We start from the raw sequence: 26611 nt of genomic DNA on the forward strand, positions 1-26611 counted from the left end.
GCGAATAAAACAAGGGGAAGAGTGAGAAAAAGAAAGACTCACTTTTAAGTCCTTAAGAAAATTTCGGGAGCGGTCTTCTCTCCTGGGGGCCACCAGACGCTTCTCCTGGGCGACCAGAGGGGGGATCCACAGTTTTTAGCCCCCACGCAGATAGGGAGGTCCTAGCAGACGCCGGATCCAAGAACACGTGTGGAGTATTATCTTTGAAAACAATAATCTTCGTGGGAAATCCCCATCTGTATGGAATATTTGCCTCTCTCAAGGCAGAGGTGACGCCCGCGAAGTTGCGCCTTGCTAACATCGTGGCCTGAGAGAGGTCGATATACAGGCGAATGTCTGTGTAGGGGCTCGGCAGAGCCTTCGAATTTCTCGCTGCTGCCATGAGGGCCTCTTTCGTGCTATAGTAGTGAAGCCTCACAATGATATCCCTGGGGGTGCCATCTTTCAAAAATTTCGGAAGGGGGAGTCGATGCGCTCTGTCGATCTTCCCCTCGTGATCGGGGAGATTTGGGAGGATTTTCTGGATCAGACCCGTAACATAGTCGAAAATTTCCGCGTTGGATATCTTTTCAGGGACACCTCGGATCTTGACATTATTACGCCTATTTCTGTCCTCCATATCGACTATCTTTTTTTGTAGCGCAATAACGGTCCCTTCTAGGTCGTAATGGGCATCAATAAGCTCATTATGTGATTTTACGATCTCCTCCACTTTATTTTCTGTGGTGTTTAGCCTGTTGGTGATTTCTGAAATTGATGCGTCCACCTGTTGGGACAGACCCCTCAGGTCAGCTTGTATGGTGTTACTTAGAGCTAACATTGCCTCCTTGATATAAGATTCTGAGGCTGGTCTATCAGACGCAGCCAAGTTGTATATTTCCCCCTCTGATATTGATTGGGAGCTGGATGTCTCAGTGAGTACTTCCTCTGCTGCCTCTGACATTTTCTGCTTGTGTTTAGCAGGACTATTTGATGCGGAGCCTGCTCCCTGCGCCGCCGCCGCCGCCATCTTGTTTTTTGTAATCCGGTTTGTGGGGACCCCGGGTTTCTGTTTATTCCCCGCTGCAACTCCTTTCTCTATCAGTCCCGATCTCGCTGTCTCTTCCCCACATCTATCCTCTTCCTCTCTGCTAGTGGGTCTCGGAGCTAGGGATTTGCGAGAGTCTCTTACCGGGGTTCCCGCTGCTGTCTCCGGAACTCCCTCCGCCGCCATTTTAGGAGGAGAGCCGCGCGGAGCGAAAAACTCTTCTAGGCGCGCCGGGACCGCTTTGGAAGCCTTCCTTTTTGCCGCTGCCATGGTCCCACCACGTTCCCCTGGCAGAAGGTGAGGTTTTTACAGTCCACCGATTGCTGTGTTAGTCGCTACGAGTCCCTGACGAGCGGAGCCTACACAAGTGCTGCCGTCTCGGGATCACTCCAGGCCACGCCCCCCGAACGATGGATTTTAAGCGGACTGAAAGACAACGATAAGCGAATCTTTAACGATAACTGCACGACGGGCGCAAGATAGACGCAATGATTATCGCCTAAATGTTGGCTTTTGAGAGAATTTTGAGCGATAATCGTTGTCTAAATGGGCCTTTAGCGTCTGTAAGGGGCAGATATTGTTCTTGCTGGACTCCAACTAGCTCTTGGGTTCAGGGAATACAGGCATGCAGGACTTTCCCTGTTGACCCATCAAGGAGGAATAACCATGGAGTTAACTGTGCAGTTGTCTGTCATAACCTTGAAAGAAAAAGGGGTACATCAAAGTCCTTTTCAGGGGAGTTATGAGCTTCTCTTCCCTGGCAGCGGCTCCTGTAACTCTTGACCCGCTAGGTCCTTTTTTTTCCTTTTATTGGTGCAGAAAGTCAGAAGCTGCGTGTGTGAAGCTGTAAATTGTGCCCGATGACGTAGCTCTGTGCAATGGGCGGATTCGTTTGCGCCGCGCTTTGCCGCTGGCTACTACTTTCATCACTGGTTCTTCACTACCAACATCAAAAATTTAGGTCCCAGGTTCAGGCCTAGGCAGGGCACTCTAAGGGTGTGTTCGCCGTGGTAGGTGGTGAGGACTTGCTATGCAGGCAGCAGTTTCTCTTCTCACAAGAAGCTACAACTCTCACAGCAAGGAATCCTGGGATCATTATCCCACACCTCTGCTCTGCCTGGTGGCTAGCTGTCCTGTGCTTCTGTCTCTTCTGCAGTACATCTTGCAATTGTCTATAATACAGTAAATTGTATAATTGCTGCTTTAGCGCCATGTCCGACTCCAGACAAGGGCCATCCAGAGCTTTGTTCTAACTGCGTTCCATTGCGACAAGCAGATGTAGAACAAATTACCGCCACCATTTTGCCCAGCCTATACAAATACACAAATCGATACCCAAAATATTGATACCAATAAAAACCTACATTCGGAAGCACAAAAATCAAGTCCTCATATGGTCATGTTGACGGAAAAATAAAGTTATGGCTTTGAGAAGTAGAGATGGAGATAAAAAAATATTCCTTCCCCTCCCCCCCCCCCCCCCCCCCCCCCCTAAAATTTTTTCCTTATTGCCAAAAATGGTCATGTCTTTAAAGGGTTTAGGAGCCATGGCCCCTTCACTGCTTACACAGGCGCATTGGCTCATCCATATAGATATCTGTCTATTATTGCAGCTCTGAATCTTGACCATATTTTAATGTCCTAACGATGGTTCTAAAAATTGTTTTGTAGGTTATCGATAGGTCTTCAGCAGTGAAAGATAAAAATTACGAGTTGGTCCAGGACTATGAGAGTGAATTATGTGAGGTGCAAAAGAAAAACCAGGAGTTGCTGCTTCAGTGTCGGTCTCTTGAACAGCATGGCACGAGATGGTCTAAGGAGGCAGCAAAGGAGCTTAAGAGCCGTCAAGCTGAATATATGAATCAACTGATAATTAAAAAAACGGATATGATGACGGTATGTATGCCACGTGACCCCACACTACTAATAAAGTAAGGTTTGTCACTGGAGGATTTTAACGTAATTTTTCTTATGTGTAGCTTGTTGTAGATGACCTGTCTGAGGCCCAAGTGGAGCTAAATGGTATAGAAACTGATCTGAAAAAAGAAATGCAATGCAAAAAAGAATTCACGGTGTGGCTGGAAGAGTTTAAAGACCTGCACTGTGATACCACAAGGCTGAGCGACCGAGTACTTGGGGAAAACAGGCGCATTGCTGGACTCATCGAACATCTAACAAGGAGACTGAAGGTAAATAAAATGGACTGTGGGTTCCCGAATTGTTTTTGGTGATAAAGTAGCTTAGTAAATTGCACACAGAAAAGCGAATTATAAGCTTTTATGATTGTATATAAAATAAAATAATGCATTTCTGTAGGTTATACAGTGGGGCAAAAAAGTATTTAGTCAGATACCAATTGTACAAGTTCTCCCACTTAAAAAGATGAGGCCTGTAATTGACATCATAGGTAGACCTCAACTATGAGAGACAACATGAGAAAACACATCCAGAGAATCACATTGTCTGATTTTTAACAAATTTATTTGCAAGTTATGGTGGAAAATAGGTATTTTGTCACCTACAAACAAGCAAGATTTCTGGGTCTCACCTGTGGGTAGGCCACATGCTTTTTGTGGCTGCGTGTTCTCTTCTTTCAGAGTGGTGTTCACGGCATCCGTGGGTGCAGATCGCCACTGGGTATTGTCAGGGATGGCCGCTGACAGTGGTATATTCCGGGCCTCAAGCCTTACTTTAGTCCCTGGCTTTGGTGTAGCACACGTGGTGGGTGGGCTTGGACAGGGGAGGGCTCTTTCTCCTGGCCTCCACTCAGTTTACTGTGGCCAGGGGCGGGCTTCCTTTACTTGGTTCCTTCTCATCTAATCACCTTCATGATGCCTGCATTTCAGTGAAAAACTTGCGCCCCCCCCCCCCCCCCCACAAGGGTGTCTATATTTATTTATTTTTGACTGGTTATTGACTGATATGTATGCCAGTCTTGAGCGGCAGATAGTTGATATTATGACCACCCATGCTCTGCTAATGTGCCCACAACCTCTAACAGCAGAGAGCGTCAACATCGCTGAACGTTTCCTTTTAAAGGCTTGAGTGCTGCCATCAACACTGATTACATCATGCATAATGTATGAGTTTTATTGTGCAAACGTTTTAGGCAGGTGTGGGAAAAAAAGTAACTAAAAACGTTCTATTTTTAAAAACCCTCTAACAAAAACTAATGTTGCAGAGTCAATTAGCACAGTGGGTGAAGAGAGAATTCTAAATCAAAGCAATATTTGGTGTGACTATCCTTTTGCGTTCAGAACAGTATCAATTCTTTGTATGCTTGCACACAGTTTTTGAAGGAACGTGGCAGGGAGTTTGGTCCTAACACCTCCCAATAATCTGGTCAGAACGGCCCGGGTGACAGGTAATTTGTCCATATAGCCATCCTGCTTCTTACTACTGGTGCCTACGCCTCAGATCATCTTATTTCAAAAGGACCCCTCTTCCATCCCAGTATGTCCATACTTTAGTCAACGGCATGGCTGTTGAGGCTGTCATGTTAAGAACTTGTGGCTTCTTGGAACAAGTCATTCAGACTGTTAGCCAAGAAATCTTCCTCATGTATATACCACAGTGTCTGGAAGTCTTTCTTCTACTGGTGCGAACGGAAGAAATTTCACCCTTTGCTTTAGTTCGCAGAGACAAAATTATATTCCTTAATGCCAAAAGTCGAGCCATCCTCAAAGAGTTCAAATACATATGGAAACAATCGTGGTTGCTTGGTTGTTTCCATGTCTCACGTTCATGGTGAGTGTTTGGTCAGACCACCACAGATAAATTTTTTTATGGTAGATCTAGTTGTTTTAAAAAAAAACCTTAATCCGTTTCATGCACGACATCTACTTTTCAGAAAAGGACTAGTAATTAGGAAATTATAGTACCAGTGTTCCTGGTGGCGCAATGCACTACACAGCTGTGCTACATGGTACATCCATTATGATCACACAACACACAAACAGCTCTACTACATCCATCTTGTCTCTCACGCAAGACAGTTTGGCTCCTCCCACAGCAGTGACATCACTGCAGGTCATTCAGGCCCCTGGATCTCTGGGTGGGGGGGCAGTAGGTCGGTGTCTCCTGTCAGGACCGCTGAGTTGTCTGAGATAACATCAGAGTTGTATTCTCATTTGTAGTTTTTGTCATCACCTTTAAGAGCCCTAACTGTGTTGTTCTTCTTCTGTCGGTCAGACTCTGTGTTTTATATATGTTGTAGGACCTTCGATGATGGAGGGCGGAGCATGAAAAAGCACTCGCATACATACCTACTGACAAGTTGTCGTTAGTAGTTTGATAGAACAAGCTGATGTAATTTCTTTCTGGCCATATTGTTCCAGTGAGCTCCACCTTCTGCTGAGCACTTCTAAAGGGTGTCATTAAATGTTGATGCACCAACAAATATTTGTTAAAGCATATGACTGAAAACATTTAGTTTCTGTTTTGATACCTTTTTAACACTTGGAAGATATCATGGAAATTCTGTAATGTTTGTTCACAGATAATCTTTCAGCCTAAAATAAAGCGAGACACGGTGACGTATCTCAAGAGTTTAGATGCCGACTTGGAAAAGAAGAAAAAAGAAAATAAGGAACTGCTGCAAAAGATACAACAAATTGCACCATCTGTCAATTCTGACATCTTAGAAGAAGAAAATGTACGATTGCGTGAAACTCTGAAAGATGTCCAGGCGGAATTAAAGGTATAGTAGTTCAACATGCATTAAGAATCTGTTTCTATGCTTTTACTGGACTGTGCTAGGGTCAGATAGGTCATCGATGTTGACCTAAATTATACAATCCTCCGGACTCTTACGTAGTCCTTGCCTGCACCACTTAAGGCTTAAAGGGGTTGTCCCGCAAAAGCAAGTGGGTCTATACACTTCTGTATGGCCATATTAATGCACTTTGTAATGTACATTGTGCATTAGTTATGAGCCATACAGAAGTTATTCACTTACCTGTTCCGTTGCTAGCGTCCTCGTCTCCATGGTGCCGTCTAATTTTCAGCGTCTAATCGCCCAATTAGACGCGCTTGCGCAGTCCGGTCTTCTTCTTTTCTGAATGGGGCCGCTCGTGCCGGAGAACGGCTCCTCGTAGCTCCGCCCCGTCACGTGCCGATTCCAGCCAATCAGGAGGCTGGAATCGGTCATGGACCGCACAGAAGACCTGCGGTCCACTGAGGGAGAAGATGCCGGCGGCCATCTTCACAAGGTAAGTAAGAAGTCACCGGAGCGCGGGGATTCAGGTAAGCACTGTCCGTTTTTTGTTTTTTTTAAACCCCTGCATCGGGTTTGTCTCGCGCCGAACGGGGGGGCTATTGGGAAAAAAAAACGTTTCGGCGTGGGACAACCCCTTTAATCAGGTGCAGCTGAAATATTATTGCTACTTGATTTATGTAATGGGGAGTTGCTGCATGTCGGGACTTTTTTTTTTTTTTAAGCCAACACAAGTAACTTTTCATTTGCTTAGAACTTTTTATGAAGCCATACCATACAAATAAAGGGTAGGAATATAGATTTTGTGGCTTGACCTTGATATACTTTTTACCTCGGTAAAAGTACCGTATTTTCCGCTTTATAAGACGCACCGGTCTATATCACAGCGGTGCGTCTTTGACGCAGGAGGAAGGAAGGAAGCCGTTTGGTGGTGAGCGCCGGCGGGTACTACTGCTGCTCCCCGCCTCCACCAATCACAGGTATGTATGGGCGGCAGTGGGGAGGAGACTGGTCGCACAATTGTTCGTGTGATCGCGAGTTTCACACAATCGCGCGAACTAAATCGCGTTCGCGCGGTAAATTCGCGAATGCGCTAAAATGGCGATCGGAACGAAGTTTTTGGCATATTTACTTTATAAGACGCAGCAACTCTGCCCCCCCCCCCCCCCCCCCCCTGCTTTGGAGGGGGAAAAGGTGCATCTTATAAAGTGAAAAATACGTACGGTATGCGGTTCAAGGGAGTAGTAACTTTATACACCTGAGCATCTTCCTAGTTGTGGGCAGAAGCCTCTTGTCCACTCCCAAATGTAATGGGAAATCATCAATCTCCATATGTGTAACATACATATTTCACCCCTCTGCATTGTAAGGGCTGAAATGAATTGATGTGCTGCAGAGTTGAGAAATCCAAATAGTCAATTTGTGTGTTCAAATCTCATAAACGGAGCTGCTGTTGTATCCTCTGGGGATGTTCCATGTGGACTTGTGCACAAACACAAGGATTCACTCTGATATGCTGTTGTCCTATCTGGCTTATTTGTTTTGCTCTGACATGCAGGGTCTACTTTTTTACACATGGCAAAACTAATCGTATAAATTCAGTATCTATTACACTGTTTCCTAAAAAAAAAAAAAAAAAAGTTCTCTACTGCCACTTATATAATGTGCCTTAGTTGAAAGTTCAAAGTTCATGATTTCTCATTTGCTTTTTTTATCATTCAGAAGTAGAAGCTGTATTCAAATGATCTTACAGCTGAGCTGCTCTAATCTAGCGGACTATTGTTTTGTAGCCCTGCAGTTATTGTTGGACGGCTTCCTAGTCTTTCCTCCCCTCACTTGGCAGTTTTGAAGTAATCTTGGGAGCTTTACAATGCTAACTGTTCTGTGCCAGTGTATAGTCTATGCAAGCCTAGCAGAAGGCATCCTTTCAACCAATTACATGCATTAATGTCCTAGAGATGACTCGTGTCTACTGGTGTTTTGCAGGAAAAGCAGCATCTGGTCCAGAGTCTGGAAAATGAGCTGAGCTCTGCCAAAGCAGATGCCAAAGAAAAAGCGGAGAAGGCATTACTGCTGGAAGAGCAGCTGCGCTCCAACACCGCAGAGTCCGCGCTTTCTGAGATGGAGGTTAAGATGAATGAAAAGGAAAAGCATTTCCAGGCAGCGCTGGAGGAAATACAGGTTCTCCAGGTAAAATAGGCAATGCCAAAATACACTGCTCTACTAACCATTTAGCTGTAGGCGCTCCCTGCATGAAACTTGGCCGGCACTTTGCACTTGCACTTTGCATCTTGGTAGTGGTAAAGTAAGGAGGGCCAGGTAGAAGTTTGTGTAAGGAGAGGAGGAGGCAGGGCTTTTCATGGTAGAAAGTAATCCAGGTTTGTTTCCAGGTAGCAACAGATTTTTTTCTCCACCTCTCTAGAGGTAATCTGTTGGGGAACATTCACGTAGGCATCTTTTTTCCATCTGTGAGCTGTCCATGGACCCATTAAAGACTATCTGTTTGTGCAAGATCGCTTGACTGAAAAATCGCAGCATGTCCTCCTGAGTACTACAGTAGTGCTCCAGAGCGCTATATAGTCCTCTGTCCACTTCTTGCACTCGTGAGTACAGAAAACAAATGGGAAGCGGAATCCTCATCGTTCACCCTTCTATTCCAGCCAAGATAACGATGGGACCTAGAGAGGGGGATATCCTACTGGACCTCGGGGATGTAGCATTAGCCTTTCGACTGCTCTCTCTCAGATCTCTGTACTCTTGGAATCGATGGTAGTGGTAGATAAAGGAGTGAAGCAGCTGATTTTTGTACAGGTTAGGTTATATTTAGAGATGAGCGAGTATACTCGCTAAGGCACATTACTCGAGCGAGTAGTGCCTTAGCCGAGTATCTCCCCGCTCATCTCTAAAGATTCGGAGGCTGGCGGCGGAGAGCGGGGAGGAACAGAGGGGAGATCTCTCTCTCGCCCCCCCACCCCCCCCCCCCCCACCCCCTCCCGGTCCTTCCTGCTCCCCGCCGCAACTCACCTGTCACCCGCGCCAGCCCCCGAATCTTTAGAGACGAGCGGGGAGATACTCGGCTAAGGCACTACTCGCTCGAGTAATGTGCCTTAGCGAGTATACTCTCTCATCTCTAGTTATATTCTTTTAATATGGGTCGATTCTCAGCCCCATGTTATGATTATCGATCTTCAAGCATTGACCAGATCAACACTGTTTTACTTTCCTTATTACATGATCCGGCTATAGATGTCTCAGTTCACACGGGGAGTTATGTGGCTGACCAGCAAACCTTTTTATGAAGAGCAACGATCAGCTGACAAATGAGCGTTCACTAGTTCGTCGGCAGATTTTGTCTGTGCCTTTTTATACTGCCCAAGCAAAGAACGTTATGTGCAACAAGCAGGCCGTGTAAAAGGGCATTAAAGGAGATGTCCCGAGGCAGCAAGTGGGTCTATACACTTCTGTATGGCCATAATAATGCACTTTGTAATATACATTGTGCATTAATTATGAGCCATACAGAAGTTATAAAAAGTTTTTTACTTACCTGCTCCGTTGCTGGCGTCCTCGTCTCCATGGTGCCGACTAATTTTTGGCCTCCGATGGCCAAATTAGCCGCGCTTGTGCAGTCCGGGTCTTCAGCAGTCTTCTATGGAGCCGCTCGTGCCAGAGAGCGGCTCCGTGTAGCTCCGCCCCGTCACGTGCCGATTCCAGCCAATCAGGAGGCTGGAATCGGCAGTGGACCGCACAGAAGAGCTGCGGTCCACGAAGACAGAGGATCCCGGCGGCCATCTTCAGCAGGTGAGTATGAAGACGCCGGACCGCCGGGATTCAGGTAAGCGCTGTGCGGGTGGTTTTTTTAACCCCTGCATCGGGGTTGTCTCGCGCCGAACGGGGGGGGGGTTGAAAAAAAAAAAAACCCGTTTCGGCGCGGGACATCTCCTTTAAGACAATGCATCTCTATGAATGTTATTCCATGAGTCGTCTAACGGATTCAGTGCTGCCTTTTATGGGTTAATGGCTACTTTGCTGTTTACTCCTAAGACTGCTATATGTAAGTATTCAGATGATTGGGAAGTCTTCCCCTCTGTACATGTAGTCTTGTGTATGGTAATATTTGCGCACTATTTGTTGTAGGGCTCGTTGTAGGTCCTTAAACACTTTCAGCTGTTTTCACAAATCTGATAAAACTTGGTTTTGACTTTGGGGCTTAACTTTTTTCTTTCTTAAACAAGGAAAAGGTTTCCAAAGGTGCAGCACCCTACAAGAATGAAATAGAGCGCCTCAGAGATCAAGTCGTGAAGGGCGAGATGGACAGAATGAAGCTGACCAAATCTACAGAGCAGCAGTAAGTATGTCCGGTTTAGCTGTGTGTGATATAAAAAATATGCATCATGAATAAAATCCACTTCATCAATCCCCCGAAAAGCCCCTTTACACTCGTTGATCTGCTTTTCCTTAAACTAAATGGTACAATGATGGTGTTTAAATCGATTCTTTAAAATTCCATCTGTCATAACATACAAAAGAGTTAACCTCTAACTACAGCCCTTTTTAGGGCTCAGACATCCGCAGTACAGACTTATGTATTCTTTTAAAATCCGCAGCCCGTCTGCAGTGTCAGCTGTGGGTGGGCCGCAAATCGGACAGCTTCCATTGACTTCAATGGAAGCCGTCCTTGCGGGAACCACACTGAAATGGAGCATGCTGTGATTTGTTTTCCGGACCAAAAGATCTGCAAAGCAAATCCGCAAGCTTTACTTCCATTGCGGACGCCCATGCTTCCCTATGGGCGGCTTGAATTTCGGATCCTCTGCAATTCAAATCCACCCGTGGACATTGGGCCTTAGGGAACCTCTTCCCCACACATATGATGTGATGAAGAATGCTATAATGGACTGCCTATAGGGAAGAAAAGTAAAGGTGCATTAGTGCCAACAAGCTCGCTGCACAATGGCAGAACCCAGTATATGGCTTGTGCTGGGGAATGCACGATCTAGGAAGTCCAGCATGGTAAAGCAGTAGGGAACCAGTTTAACAATCTGTCCTCGTCCACACAAAACCGGGGAAAAAACAAAGTGAGGGGGGGGGGGGGGGAGAGGCATCCTTTCTAAAGGGTCAGGGGGCTGTAGTTGGATGGAATTTTAATGAAACCAGTTAAAACCCCATCTTAATAGTATACAGGGAGAATTAACCCTCCTCATTGTGCTGCTATGTAGACTGTAAGGGGAAATATAGTAAGCTGGATCTGGAAGGAAATAAAAATTCACATGTCTGCAGAGATTTTGCAGCCCTCCAGGCAATTCAGCAGCTCTAGAGCCCTTGGGAGATGCTTTTTTTTTTTTTTGTAGGACCACAGAACGTTGTGACTAGTCACTGGAGGGGATTTTTCTTGATACTCTCAATAAGCCACACTAAAATGTATTTCTTCATGCTCCCTAGAATTTCATCCTTGAAAGCTTGTGTAGAGGACAAAGAACAACGCTTACGAAAATTAAGAGAGCAGCTCAGAAGATCACAAAAAGACCTAGATGATACAGGCATGTAAATGAGGCTTCAATCCTTAGAGGAGGGTGTTCCTTGATCATATCAGAAAAAGTAAAAATATTTCTTATGTTTTTCCTTAGTTGGTCCTGGAAGCTCCAGCGCCCCAGCGTACCCTCTGACTTGCGGCGGTGGTAGTGGCATCGTGCAGAGCACGGCTATGCTTGTGCTACAGTCAAAGAATGCTGAGCTGAAAAGGGAAATTGCACAGTACAAGAGAAAATGCCATCAGCTGTCAAGGTATGGCTGCCATCTCTCCTGCCTTAGCTTCTCTAAACTATGCGGTAAGAGTAGGGCATTTCTAGGAAGTGTTATAAAGCACTTGGGGATGACAAACTCCACCTCTTACCATACGTCAGAGAAAAGGGGGGTCTTAAATGCAAAAAAGCTTCTCCTTCTATACAGCTCACAAATGGCCTCTTATGGTATATGCTGCATACTGCAGCAGAGCCACATTTCAGGCTCCTTCCCACAGGGGTGGATCACAGCATTTTACCACCGTGGGAGACGGCGGTGAGCGGTCTAGGGATGCAATAGTGTATTATGTTTTTTGTTTAGTTTTTCTATGGTGGTGAGGGAATGCCAAACCTTATGCTACATTTGAAAAAAAGAAACACCATGGACCAAAATGTCTTTGTTAAACTACAAGTAATGTCCAACTGCAGCAGGACCCCTGCTGAACGGGGCAATGGTAAGTACATGTGACCAGCGCTCTATTCATTGTGTACAGATAGCTGAGTGATACATTGTTACCTCAGTTGGTCCTATAGAAGTGAATGGCGCAGCAGTCACACATGCACACTACCACTCCGTTCAGTAGGGGGGCTTCAAATGCACCATTCTCGTGATCACTGGGAGTTTATCCTGAGGATGTCCTGAATGGCTTTTGGTTGGAAACCCCCTTCTAACTTGTCCATCTTCTAATGATGGGATGATTTTCTGACCATATATTTATTTTAAGCCTTTGCAATCCAATTTTGGATTCAGGGTTTCCTAGGGGGCTTTCTCTTTCTGCCATTATCCAATGGCGCCATCTGCTGGCTAAAGCCAGTACTGCGGTATGGGACATGCTGGAGAGGCCCCTGACAACAGAGCAGCCAGTAATCTACAGTAAGAATACCCTGCCAGATATCTTTTTGACATTGACGTCTGAAGACATTCTGATTGAAGGCTGTACAGCTCCAGACTGGATTGGAAAGGGTTAAATGTTGATCAGCGGCATTGTGGTTTTCCTAGGAAATACAACCTGTTACTGTTTTGACTTTTTTTCTCTCCTCCTCTCTGCTTTTCCTAGTAACATATCCTCTTATGAAGAAGAGCTTAAACAGCTGAAGAAACAGTCTCCTAAGACCCCTACTACACTCCTTAGTTCATTGCATGATGACATGATGTCTCATAGCAATACAGACCTTTGCAGCGCCACAGAGGTTTCTCCAAGGAAGTCCGAGATGTCGTCTTGCTATATAACTTCACCGGGCAAAACTGGGCTACAGAGAAAGCGGGACTTGTCTCAAAGTAAGACCGTAACTCACAAACCTCCACCAATGTCCCCAAATAGGGAGCGACACAGCGTTCCTGCTAGCTCTCCAGGAAATACTGATCATTACAGAAAGCGTCCAGCTTCTCCACACAAGACAGATGGGCCTTTGTTCAGCACTTTAACTGCATCACCTTGCAAAAAGCAAAAGTTGCCAGTGAAAACCGATTCGCCTAAAGAGAAATTCTTTGACGTGAGATCGAAATCTTTACCTTACTGGCCGGACAAGTTTTTTGATAACTCCAACCTTTGCACTTTATCAGGTAATTAAAATGTGTATTTCTGTATCACAGGGTTGTATGGGCAGTAGACCGTTGTGGAATGTCCTATGTATTCTCTCCAGAGACGTTGAGTTAGATCCTAAATCGTTGCCAGCATGGAGGCAGAGCAGCTCGGGGAGCGGTCTACACGGCTTTTAAGCTTTTGGCTTTTGAGCGATCATTTTGCATGTGAGCCGCTGGGAACTGTATTCAGGGAGCAGACCACCCGCTGTTCTCTGACTAAGTTCCCTTTGTTCTGCTGCGGGGCTGACAGCTGAGACACTGTAATCCGCGCTCCCCAGGCAGAACACAGCGTGCAGTCTTTATCAGCTGTTCTGCTGAATGATGGATTTTATGCCGAACTGAAAATCCTCTTTTGGCAGAAAAGTGAAAGATGGGCACATTTACCTGCAACTATTATCGCTCAAAAGATGGCTTTTGAGCGAAAATCGTTGTGTCTAAATGGGCCTTTAGTGTTAGGTAAACTAGGGAAACGCATGGAAAAGACTAGTTGTTTGACAGTCTAGTTGCTATAGACACACTGCCTGACGGCTATTTAGGCTAAAAGCGAGATTGTCACAAAAACTTTTGGAGCTTGTTGACAGGTAGGTACAATAGTGTGTCCACGACTGAACTGGAAGAGTCTGCTGTGGTGTATTTTACTAGGGTTTCAGCGGGAGGCCAGGATTATACAATACACAGAGGTGCTTAAAAGCAATTTGATCAAGGGGTATGGGATATTTTATTCAACATGTATTCACTATATCATTGACAGATCTAAGTACAGAACCTGCCGATGGGAATCCTAGAGGAGAATTGGGTAACCGTCAGATGTTTTGTTTTGCACCCTTTATGACAAGACCTCCTATACATTAAACCACTTGTGTCCCCGTCCCGTCCGTCTCCCCCCCCCCCCCCCCCTCCCCCGTCTGCAATGCCAGCGTGAAGGGCACAGAGATGCAGGAGCACAACTTGCTTCCCAATACTGATTGGTAAAATGATGTGCTTTTTTGACCAAAAGTGAATTCCCTGTAAATATGTAACTAGCATATTGCAATACCTTATTTGAATGAGTCTGTTATGTGTGTTTGCTTTGGAAGGTTTGGTCTTGACATAAAGAATGTGATCACTTTGCACATTTGGGGTGTGAAATACAGTTGGAGTGGGTTATATTACACTCTTGATGCACGCTATGCCTCTTCACACTCCCTGCAGTTCACCTGATTGCAGTACATGCCGGACTACACTTTTTACCATAAATGCTTGCTGAAGGGAACTCCTTCAGTAGAGCTCTACACAAGGCCACAGTCACACAGTTCAAGAGGCCAGGGCAGCAGATCATCACCCATAGGGTCCACGGGTCAATATTGGGCTTGCTAAACCCACTTCCAGTTTTCGCAGTCTGTCATACTCCAATAACTGCCAGTAGCAAAGTTCAGTCTACATATACCTAATATAGGGGGTGGGAGGGGTTGCAGTTATGGTGGCACCATCAATTACCCTATAACATGAGTACGTGTAGAAGTGATTAATTTGGCCCAAGCATAGAAAGTCCTTTAGCCAAGTAGAGCAATCCAAAAAAATGCAGTTTTACCATCTTACATTTTATACTATTATTTTGGTGCAATATACGGGGTGATGCAAAAACAATGGTGCAAAAGTAAACCAATTTATTTTATTCCATACTTGAATTCGCATAACTGCTAGAATGGCATGAAAAGATAGAAAGGCTCTTCACATTGACGTACCTTACAGATGTTTGATGTAGGTGCCATTGGTGACATAGCAGATGTCAAGTTGATGGTCCTGGTCTGCCCAGATGTATCCTGGCGTATCTACTGTTGCTTTCACGTGGGCAAAATTTCTCTCCATTATGTGCCGCAACACAGAGATGATTCTGGTGCTGCAGAAAAACGTACCAAAACCCACAGGTATACCTGTAGATTCTGATGTGGAATACAAAATGGTTCAGTTCCGCTGCAATATCCACATGGCGGCATGCAGCTCTTGGCGCAGAATCTGCCATATGTAATGCAGCACATTTCTGTCGCTGTGAAAGCACCCGTATTGAATCCACTGCAGTCGAGATGCCTTGTTTTAGGTCGTCTAGTATTACAAATGACTGAGTTGTTGTCTTTTCATGTCTTTCTGGCTGTTGTGTCTGTTCGTGTATGACTAAATCTGCCTGACTTTTACACCATTCTTCTTGAATCGCCCTGCATATTGCAGTATAACTCCGAGAGGGTAAGACAAGTGCGCCATGTTTTGGATTATATAAACTGGCTTTGCTTTTGCACCATTGTTTTTGCATTACCCTGCGTTTATAGTTCTCTTTACAATGTAAACCCTGGAAACCCCATCTAGTTGGGCTCGCATAGAGATGTATGGAGCAGTTAGTCGCACTGAAAGCATCAGTTAGTACAAAATTACATGTGGATTTAAGTGTTCGAATCTCCTAGATGGTTCAGGGGACTTAATTTTCAACTAAGATATATATTCTGTTGAAATCACAAGAGTTTAGAAATGGAAACTGATAAATTGTCACTTCACATGTAACTACAAACTATTGGCTATTCTTGTATGTGGGATTTAGCTAAAAGGGAAGTGGTCACTTCCCCACAGCATCACATGTGGAGACGTGGCAGGTTACCTTTAAACAAGAGAAAACCATAAAAACTCCATGAAACCCGGCCCTGATACTCTGGCGCATTACAGTAATTACTTACTATTCGTTTAACCCCTTAGTGACAGCTCTATCGTAAAACTACGTCCTGCTGTTGCAGCACGTGTATGGAGGGAGGTAGCGGCGCTATCTCCCTCCATACAGCGCGGGCATCAGCTGTTTATTACAGCTGACACCCGCGGGCAATAGCTGCGCTCGGCCGTTCGGCCAGCGCGGCTATTAACCCTTTAAATGCCGCTGTCAATTCTGACAGCGGCATTTAAATCCCCCGAACGCTGTTCGGGGGTCCCGCCCGGCCCCCTTCCCCCGCGGTGAGATTGGGGAAGCCGTGCAGGTGTCATGGCAGCCGGGGGCCTAATGAATTGCCCCAGGGCTGCCTTAGCAGACTGCCTCCCAAGCCATCCACACAGGGTGGCTTGAAAGACTGCCTGTAAAAAAGCAGTATGACGTAATGCTATAGCATTACGTCATACTGCAGGAGCGATGAAAGCATCGCATGTTAAAGTCCCCCAGGGGGACTTCAAAGTAATGTAAAAAAAATATTCAAAGTTTTTTTTAATTGTTAAAAAAAAAAAAAAAAGATATAAAAGTTTAAATCACCCCCCTTTTGCCATATCCTTATTAAAAAATCAAAATCATAAAATAAAAATATGTACTTGATATCGCCGCGTCCGTAAAAGTCCGATCTATCAAAGTAGTGCATTATTTTTCCTGCACGGTGAACGTCGTCTGAAAAAAAAAAATAAAGAACGCCAGAAATACACTTTTTTAGTTACCCTGTCTCCCAGAAAAAAACCCAATAAAAAGCGATCAAAAAGTCGTATGTATTCCAAATTGATACTATCGGAAACTACAGGACATCCTGCAAAAAATGAGCCCTTTCTCAACTACGTCGACGAAAAAATAAAAAAGGTATTGCGCGCACAAACTGACCGCAGAAAATAATTGAAAAAAATTAAATATCTTAAAAAAATAAATAAATAAAAGTACTACAGCAAAAAAAATACTATACAAGTTTGGTATCGTAGCAATCGTACTGACCCATAGAATAAAAATATCAGGTCGTTTTTGTTGCAATTTGTGTGGTGTAGAAACGGGACGCACCGAAAGATGGTGGAATGTCGTTTTTTTTCCATTTCTCTCCGCTAAGAATTTTTTAAAAGTTTTTCAGTAAATAATATGGTACAATAAATAGTGCCATTGAAAAATACAACTCATCCCGCAAAAAACAAGCCCACATACAGCGACGTCGGTGGATAAATAAAGGAGCTACGATTTTTTTAAAAGGGAGTAGGAAAAAACAAAAATGGAAAAAAGCAAAAAAGCTCCGTCACTAAGGGGTTAAAGTTGCAATACCAAACGCTTCCCACAAATAACAGAAAAATAGATTGAATCTATTCAAACTTTATAGGAAAAGGCCATATGGAGGTACCTGGGCGCGTACAACCGCCTATTCCCAGCAGTGTGTGGAAAGGCAAAATACCCTACACATGCCACGAACATGATTGGTGCCGTCTCTGGTGAAACAACACCTGCATAACTTTTTTTTTTTTTTTTTTTTTTTTTCCGTCCTTGTAAATATTTGTGGGCTGACAAGTTTTTCTCTCTTGCAGATAAAGCTTTGCACGCTGGAGCAACAACCGAAACAACTAGTGATGTCAATAACTGGTGGGATAAAGCACCAACGGATAAACCCAATGAATGCAAAGCCTCCTGAGCTTCTCCATACACAATATACGAGGCTCCCTCATCTTAGTCTGTACAGTAAAAAAAATGCAATGTGAAAAGAAAAAATTTGAATTCTGCAAAGCCGGATATTGTTCCTTCCAGCTCCAAAAGATAATGATTTTTAGTTTACATTTTAGAATATATTTAATAAAGGGTAAAGTTTTAAGTTTCACGTTCCTTCAGTCAATCTACTAAACCAGTAACCATGTTAAATGTGGCGCTAGATAGTACGCCTATTTACATCATTTACCACTTATTCTAAATCGTCTTGTGTGTTTGTTTTCGAATTTGAGTTTGATGTCTTGATTAACTAAAGTCCAATATTTATTGCTGATACAATAAAAGAAGGTAGTTTATTTAAAAGGTATTGCCATCAGCATATTATTCCAAAGGGAAGTATGTACAGGAGCCATGAGTTGAGTGCTTAAACCCTCTATTCATGTTATTCAGGCTGCTGGGGATGGGATTTTTAAAAATCTACGTAATCCACTTGCTGTGCTTATTTTCAAGCTGCTGTATGTGCTTCCCCCTGGCATCTGTGTATTTTCTTCTCCATTGGCTTTAGTGGGCAGAAACGTTGAGTGGAAAAAGAAACCTGTCTGATGGGCTCAAAAAACTAATGTCAAATATGTCATAGATCCTTTAAAAAATTACACCAGTGAGAACAGGGCCTTCGCGTGGTTTTGGCCTATTGCTCTTTCTGGACATGCAGCACTTAGTGGGGGGGCCTTCAAAGCTTCCTAGGCATAGTATGCAAAATGGCGCTTCTCGGGAAAGAAGAAAACTTTCTTGCTAGTCTGAATTCTGCTTGCAGATTTTGCCCATTGATAGGGCTAAATCCACGCGTGGATCCACAACATTCACATGTGTGTGACATGTACCAAAATACACTCGATCGATGAAAAACGAACCAATCCAACAGTAAGCAGGTTCATATAGTTTTGGCAAAAAAAAAAAAAATCCCACACGTGGACTAAAAGGTTGCTAAATGCGTGACGTAATTGCACAGCTTTTCACTTTTGAAGTTTTACAAGAGATAGTACTTGGCATCTTACAGAAAATACTTATTAAGGGGGTGACTTTAAATAGCAGGCACAACAAGAGTTTCAGATAGGAAGAACTTTCCAAATGTACATTACTGAATGGGCTACTGTTTGCTTGTGAACTCTGGCACAAAGCTGTTCAAATACTGTGTCTCAAAACCTTGCATTCCCTGTCGTCCTCAGGCAGCACAAGAAGCAGGGTTGGGAAGGACAACCGCATAGAGTACATGGACCATGGTAATCTTCCAAAGATGATTCGAAAGTGCAGATGCAACACCCCAGAGGGGTGATCATGGGCACCTGGTTAACGTGAAGAGCTGGGAGGGATAAATGCTGACGTGTCACGCTGGCACTCACCATGCTCTGGTCCCGGAGGGATGACTCGTAACCAAGGCCAGTGTAGATTGCGAGCCTCGCTTTGACACTCCTTCGGCTAGGAGTTCCAAAAAGGCGGATGAGGGGCTTGTAGTAGATATCACTTGTGACGCCACCATTCCCACACACTGTTAAAGGGGTTGTCCCGCGCCAAAACGTTTTTTTTTTTTTTTTCAATAGCCCCCCCCCCGTTCGGCGTGAGACAAACCCGATGCAGGGGTTAAAGAAAACCGGATAGTGCTTACCTGAATCCCCGCGCTCCGGTGACTTCTTACTTACCTTGTGAAGATGGCCGCCGGGATCTTCACCCTCGGTGGACCACAGGTCTTCTGTGCGGTCCATTGCCAATTCCAGCCTCCTGATTGGCTGGAATCGGCACGGGGCGGAGCTACGAGGAGCCGCTCTCCGGCACGAGCGGCCCCATTCAGAAAAGAAGACCGGACTGCGCAAGCGCGTCTAATCCGGCGATTAGACGCTGAAAATTAGTCGGCACCATGGAGACGAGGACGCTAGCAACGGAACAGGTAAGTGAATAACTTCTGTATGGCTCATAATTAATGCACAATGTACATTACAAAGTGCATTAATATGGCCATACAGAAGTGTATACCCCCACTTTGTTTCGCGGGACAACCCCTTTAAGTCTCAGTGTTATTACTCTACCGCATAGATTGTGTGTAGTACCTCGGGTCCTCAGGAACGGTTAAGGCCCGGTAAAACTTTTACTTGAATAAAACTTTGTATAACAGGTTATTACAGGTATAGTTCACTTGCAGCAATGACAGGCAGGAGCTCAGAGGTAGGGAGGATACACAGGAACAATACAGCCCTGTAGTCCACGTTATCTATATGTCACTGGTCCTGGAATTGGGAGCACTTCAGAGGAGGAATGGGGGAAGGGGTCACTCCACAATCACTCGCAGACAAATTGCTCAGGAAGAAAGCTTAGCCTAAATGCACCCCGCACAGCATCCGCATGGGTGTCACAATTAAAGGGGTTGTCTCGCGCCGAAACGGGTTTTTTTTTTTTTTTTTTTCATAGGCCCCCCGTTCGGCGCGAGACAACCCCAATGAATGTGTTAAAAAAAAAAAAACATATTACTTACCCGAATCCCCGCTCTGCGACGTCTTCCTTCTTCCTACTTCTTCCTTCACCAAGATGGCCGCCGGGATCTTCACCCACGATGCACCGCGGGTCCTTTCCCATGGTGCATCGTGGGCTCTGTGCGGTCAATTGCTGATTCCAGCCTCCTGATTGGCTGGAATCGGCACACGTGACGGGGCGGAGCTACGATGACCAGCTCTTTGGCACGAGCGGCCCCATTCACCAGGAAGAAGACCGCACAGCGCAAGCGCGTCTAAAAACGCCAGAAGAAAGCGAAATTAGACGGATCCATGGTGACGGGAACGCTAGCAACGGAGCAGGTAAGTGAATAACTTCTGTATGGCTCATAATTAATGCACGTTGTACATTACAAAGTGCATTAATATGGCCATACAGAAGTGTATAACCCCACTTGCTTTCGTGAGACAACCCCTTTAAGTATCTCTGAGCGGTGATCCTAATGGCAGACTGACACACAGGAAAAACACCTGTGTTGTGCATAGGTACCTGTTTTTAGTTAAACTGAGGTTTGGTGTGCTCGCTTTCTGGAAGCGACTCTCTCCTCACATCCACTCTCCATGTGCTACAGGATGTTCTTCCTCCATCTTCACCTACATGGAAGCTGCTGGTTCTTCCATGCGGCTCTGTGTTAGCACGCTGCAGCAGGCCAGATGAAAGGCCTCCACTAACACAGATTAAACAAGACAGTCCTTTCCTGCTCTCTGACACTCACATTTATATCCTCACTTGTACCACATGACGCAGTAGAACAGATACATTCACATGCAGACAGAGCTGACAGGCAATGATTTTATCACGGTTAACTCTTCAGTCGCGTCAGCTGTGCAACACACATACAGAAAATGACATGACAGTTTTACACCGTGCTTCCACATAAGTCAGTTCAAGTTAGGACATTCAGACCGGGATGTCATGGGCACTGCCCAAGACACTCAACTGGAAACGTTCTGCTCGCTCTCCAGGCAAGGTTGTCTAGATAGACTTTTCATTAGCTGAGAGAAGCTTTTGCTGTGTTTCTCACCCCCAATTCCTCTTAAGGCTCATTTAGACTTAACGATGGTCATGCAAACGCACAAAATGCGTGATAATCGTTACGCCCAAACATGAGTCATCGTGCATTTTTTGATTGCTTTTTGTTTTGTTGCTGAGTTTCAGCCTACATAAAAATCGTCGACTCGTTGACTTCTCGTTGCAGTTAAACACTCCCCGCTCACTGTTTCATGTAGGAATGTGAAGCACTGAACAATTCTCAACGATCTGCCTGTCTAAACATTCTGCACGAACTAGCGGTGACATCACTTGCTCATTCAAATGAGATTCGGCTCACATAAAAGGGACATTATTATTCCCAGGGTCCTCTAGAAGATGAGGAACGATTAAGCGATCGTGTAGTCATCCTGTTCTGGCCACGAAGGAGATGGTTCCTGTTAGTCCTGGATTTGCGTCAGAGCCATTATTGGAGGCTTTCAGTAAAACAGGACTTTTTCATCCAAGGGGAAATATGCTTCCTAAACCTGGCGAAGCTACATCTGACAGTCGGGCTGTTGACCGGATAATCGGGGTCAAGCAAGGGTCTGGTCTGAAGGCATGGTCAACACCCTATTATCGAAGAGCCTCCACAATGAGGGCTTATAACGAAGTGTGGAAAAAGATTAAAATTTGGTGCAGCTAAAATATTGCCCTTATAGAAGTTTTAGCAGACCATTGGTTTCTCCAGAATGGGTTTCATTTGGCTTTGAACTTTAAGACTCTGAGTGCATTTCTCAGAATGAATGCTCTGTCAGAAGCCATATTCACCAACCGTTCCCTGAGCAGAAGACTTCTTTTTACCTCTCTGGTTTTGTAGTTCTGAACCGTGTGGTTTCTCCTTTTGAACCCTTCATTATCATGAAGCTCATAATCTGATGTGGCTAGGGAACAAATTGATCAAATGAATGGTGCCCCTTCCATTTAAACCACCTCTGCTAGTAACTCCCATAACCATTGCAGCTCAAAGAGGAAATAGTCATTCACTGCTCCACATATAAAACCATCTTTATTAATAACGAATGCATTTAAAATGTACTCACAGATGTCAAGATGACTAACGGCACAAATACCAAAGCCAGCCAAATGTGATAGTAATGCTACATCCAAACAGTAAAAATATCCTAATAAAGGCGACTACATCATAACCAATAAAAACATCAGTCCCTATGATGTAAGAAGATGCACTCTATCCAATGAAATATTAACTCTAAATAACTAATTGCAATGCTAATACTGCCACAAATATCCTAAAGTAATCATATTGGAGCTGCATATTAAAGTGCAGTATTAATAATAATCTTTGTATAGCGCCAACTTATTTTGCAGCGCTTTTAAGCATGGGAGAACACAGACAATATAACAATTACATAAAAAGAGGTCCGTTGCAGCATAAGTTTGTGCAAGTTAGTGAAATAACTTTATTCCTCCCTGCCAAGGGTATACAGCCATGTTTTGATCCTCAGGGTCTTTGTCAAGCTCAGAAATTAGTGAATTATGTGAACCATAAATGGTAAAAAGCAAACAGCAATAGACCAATCATGTTAAAATAACGTACCCTCTTTTTAAATAGATGCGACAGATGTGATCAGTTTACCAATTACGACTTAATACAGTACTAGAAATATACATACATATATATCGGAAAGGATCCCTCCATACGCCATCTCCATGGTGCACATGCCGGCGTCCTATAACCGTATAGCACATGCGCGGTATTTGTAGCCATAACTGCGATATAAAAAGTAAGAAAATCATACTCTGCGTCATATGTGCATGGGATCTGTAGCAGTCACCACAATATTTACCAAGTCCCATACAGAGTACCAAAATCGTGCATGTGCATTTATTCCATGTAGTGTCGCAATATTTCATCATCATCATCCACAAAATAGCCAATGCAAAATGTCAGAGACCGCGCAGGCACGCTAGTAGAGATGAGCGAACGTGCTCGTTTAGGACAACTACTCGCTTTTTTTCGAGTAACTGTCTACTCGAATAAAAAGATTTGAGGGGGGGGGGGAATGGGTGAGGTAACGGGGGAGCTCTCTCTCTCTTTCCCACCCCCGGCGCCCCCAAAATCTTTTCGCCCGATTAGGCAGTTACTCGAAAAAAGCGATGCTCGATTGAGTAATTTGCTCTAAACTAGCATGTTTGCTCATCTCTACATGCTAGATCAATGCAGCCTCGCAATTCATTTGCAGTGTCTGGGGTGTTACCCTAGAGACCAAAGAGCGTTCCAGGCTCACAGTGATATCAAAAGAGGTCTTGTATCTCTGTGTAAAGTATATAGCAATTGTGCTGGCAGCCATAATTGGCCATCCAACCGAAAAATTATGTCTATAACTCACCATATAGAGCGATACCAATTGTGGTGACCATTGAATTGTAAAACAGTATACACAGCTTTCCTACAGAGGGGATGCTAATAAATGAAACATCCCATTCACATTTCCACAGATACCATATGAGATGTTACTAGGTATAGCAACCATAGAAAGACCTCCATATGTATTAATGTGGTATATCCTCTTAAAAAAAAAAAACAGCCGACTGGAAAAACGGCAGGCTGATATACGCTCATGAGAAAGAGCACTAAAGTAGAGATGATGTATACTGTGTGCTTGTAAAAAGGGCAGCATGGGCAGGATCCAATCTAATTAACATGACAACAACCTAAAATAAGAGAGGAGACAAAAAAATAAGAGAAGAAAACATGAATACAATATAGAACACATCACAAACCTCCTAAACGAAATGCTAAGCCTTAAAGATGCATAACATATTAGAAATGGGGCATATAGTGATACTCAAGATTTAAACCACTGGGGGTCAGCATATCAAGCTCAAAGATCCACTTGAGTTCCTTCCTTCTTAATTGTAAGATACGCTCTTCGCCTCTCGGTAATACTCTAAATTTAAGTTGACTGATAGAGTGGTTATATTCAAGAAAGTGCTTAGACAATGGTAATTCTTAGATTTTTGTTCGTATCGTAGTCTTGTGCTTTACCATGTGTGTCCTAACGTCCATTGTGATTTCACCTACATAACCAAGGCTGCATGGGCACATAATCAAATACACAACATAGAAGAAGCACAAGTGTATCTTTCCCTGATGTTATATCTAGAGTTGAGCGAACTTACTCTGCCGAGCTTGATGCTCGTTCGAGTATCAGCGTACTCAATGGTGCTCGTTACTCGAACAAGCATCAAGCCGTGTTCGACCCCGCCCCAGTTTTTGGCTCCACCCCACTGTGACGTGCCTGTTTTGGCTCCTCCCTGCCTCGATGCAGGGCGCTTCATTGGCAAATTTTTTTGTCTGGCAAGCAGGGGAAAGAGAGGGGGGAAGCTCTGCACCCGGCGTCCCACATACAAAAATCCTCGAGTCTCCCATTGTAGTCCATGGGGTTCGTTACTCGAGTAGAGCTCTGAAAATTTTAGGAAAAACTTGACTCGAATAACGCAGACTCGAGCATTTGGGTGCTTGCTCATCTCTAATATTTACCCTAAGCTCCACCCTGACATTTTCTAAGGATGAAGTGCAATTCTTGGGTGTTATGGTGCCCAAAGATGGGGCTAAATTTAAGTCAGATTTATATACTAAGCCAACTGATAGAAATAGCCTCCTATTATATGATAGCTACCATCCTATGAAAATGATCTCTCCCTCGCTTCCAAAGTTCTAATTTTACACAAGAAGTCACTGGTCTCCCGTATAAAAGATTGCGACCCTTCTGCAAATACTCTCAATGTCCTGTTCAAAAAACGGGCACAGCTACTAAATAAAGAGCCACACCCTGAGACGATGGGCCTCCCAGAGGGGTTCTGTAGACTTTTATGGATCTTAGGTAGGGTAGAAGGTGTGGGGAGCCATGGGGGGGCAGGGGGACTAGGTCAGGAGATTTAGTATGCCTCCCTGAAGAGGTGCGTTTTTAAGGTGCATCTGAAATTTGGTGCCTCAGGGAATGTCTGGATGCCTTGGGGTAGAGCATTTCAGAGGATTGGTTCTGCTCTGGTGAAGTCCTGTAGGCGAGCATGTGAGGTTCTTATTAGAGCGGTGTTTAGTCTGAGTGTGTTAGTGGATCGGTGTGTGCGTGCTGGGTGGTGTACAAACAGGAGGGAAGTGATGTACGGTGGTGTGGCGCCATGGAGAGCTTTGTGGGTGAGGGTAAATTTAAATTTAGTTCTGCAGTGGATGGGCAGCCAATACAGGGATGGCATAGTGCGGGGGCATCTGAGAAACGGCTAGATAGAAAAATGAGCCTAGCCGCCACGTTTAATATGGATCAGAGAGGGGAGAGCCTGGTGCGAGGAAGGACAATGAACAGCGAGTTGCAGTAGTCGAGTCAAGAGTGCATGCGGGCGACAATGAGTGTCTTTAGCGAGTCCGTGGTGAGGAACAGACAGATTTTAGTAATATTTCTGAGGTGCAGGTGGCATGTTCAAGCCAGAGATTGGATATGGAGTGGGGGTGGGGGTAAAGGAGAGGTCACAGTCCATTGTGACCCCAAGGCAGTAGACATGCTGTCTGGGGGTTATAGTGGTGCCAGATATGGAAATGTTGGGGGGAGGTCAGTTTTTGATAGGTTAATTTTGAGAAAGAGGGAGGACTTGGTGTTACAGACAGCGGACAGACAGTTGGTGAGGTTTTAGAGGAATGGTGCTGGGATGTCAGGGGAAGAGGTGTCTAGCTGGATGTTGTAAGCATAGAGATGGTATTGGAGGCCGAATTTGCGGATGGTTTGTCCAATTGGGGCTGTGTAGATAGAGAAGAGAAGGGGACCAAGGACCGAGCCCTGACAGCGAGAGGAAGGGGAGAGGACATAGAGCCAGCAAAGGAGATGCTGAAAGAGAGGTAGGAGGAGAACTAGGGGAAAGCCATGTCCTTCAGGCCGATAGAGTGAAGCATAGTGAGAAGGAGGTGATGGTCAACAGTGTCAAATGCAGCAGAGCGGTCAAGGAGGATTAATAGGGAGTAGTCATCAGGTCATTTAATACTTTTGTGAGGGCAGTTTTGGTCGACTGTAATAAATAAATTACCTGAAAGCACTGCAGAATAAGTTGGTGCTATACAAATAACAAGTCCCTCCACCCCACCCCCCAACCATGAGGGGCCCACATCAAGTAGATGATTCATAATAACCTCTCTGCCTAATTATGTCTGATAGTTTGTCTAGAAATTTATAGTAAAATCTCAATTTTTACAGAAAACAAGCACATATTATTTATTTCCTTTAGACACTCAATCTGTAAATGTGAACCATGGGGATATCTTCTTGTGAAGTAAACCATTCTGTACCAGCCTCCATGTTAGCTTTTTTTATTATTTTGGCTTGTGTAGTAATACATTATTACAGTATTGTACCCTCCTGTCCCGTTGTACGCAGTTATTATACGTGCCATATAAAGACTGAGACCATCTCTACCTGCGAAAACAACGCACAAGCAGGCAGCTGCAGACTTTACAACTGTTTGTACTTCCATATATTCAACACTAGATGGCGCCCGGCTCCATGTGACCGCCTGTAACGAATGCTCTTATGCTAAA

The 26611-nt window shown here is 44.6% G+C and overlaps 1 protein-coding gene across 5 annotated transcripts in view; it reads left to right on the plus strand.

Annotated features, from left to right (window-relative positions):
- Nucleotides 1-17830, plus strand: part of LOC136572916 (centromere-associated protein E-like) — a 78622-nt gene extending 60792 nt beyond the window's left edge. For 3 of the 5 annotated variants that reach the window (XM_066573939.1, XM_066573935.1, XM_066573937.1), the window contains 10 exons: nt 2699-2923; nt 3007-3216; nt 5526-5726; nt 7728-7931; nt 9977-10089; nt 11184-11281; nt 11369-11525; nt 12580-13085; nt 13858-13902; nt 17379-17829. In XM_066573939.1, coding sequence (XP_066430036.1) covers nt 2699-2923; nt 3007-3216; nt 5526-5726; nt 7728-7931; nt 9977-10089; nt 11184-11281; nt 11369-11525; nt 12580-13085; nt 13858-13902; nt 17379-17482 — 1863 coding nt within the window. In that variant the 3' untranslated portion in view covers nt 17483-17829. Of the gene's footprint in view, nt 1-2698; nt 2924-3006; nt 3217-5525; nt 5727-7727; nt 7932-9976; nt 10090-11183; nt 11282-11368; nt 11526-12579; nt 13086-13857; nt 13903-17378 lie in introns of all 5 variants that reach the window. The other 2 variants (XM_066573938.1, XM_066573936.1) reach the window with 2 other exon arrangements.
- The last annotated feature ends 8781 nt before the right edge of the window (nt 17831-26611 follow it).

Source organism: Eleutherodactylus coqui, chromosome 7 (genome assembly GCF_035609145.1).
Source record: "Eleutherodactylus coqui strain aEleCoq1 chromosome 7, aEleCoq1.hap1, whole genome shotgun sequence".
Lineage (NCBI taxonomy): Eukaryota > Metazoa > Chordata > Amphibia > Anura > Eleutherodactylidae > Eleutherodactylus > Eleutherodactylus coqui.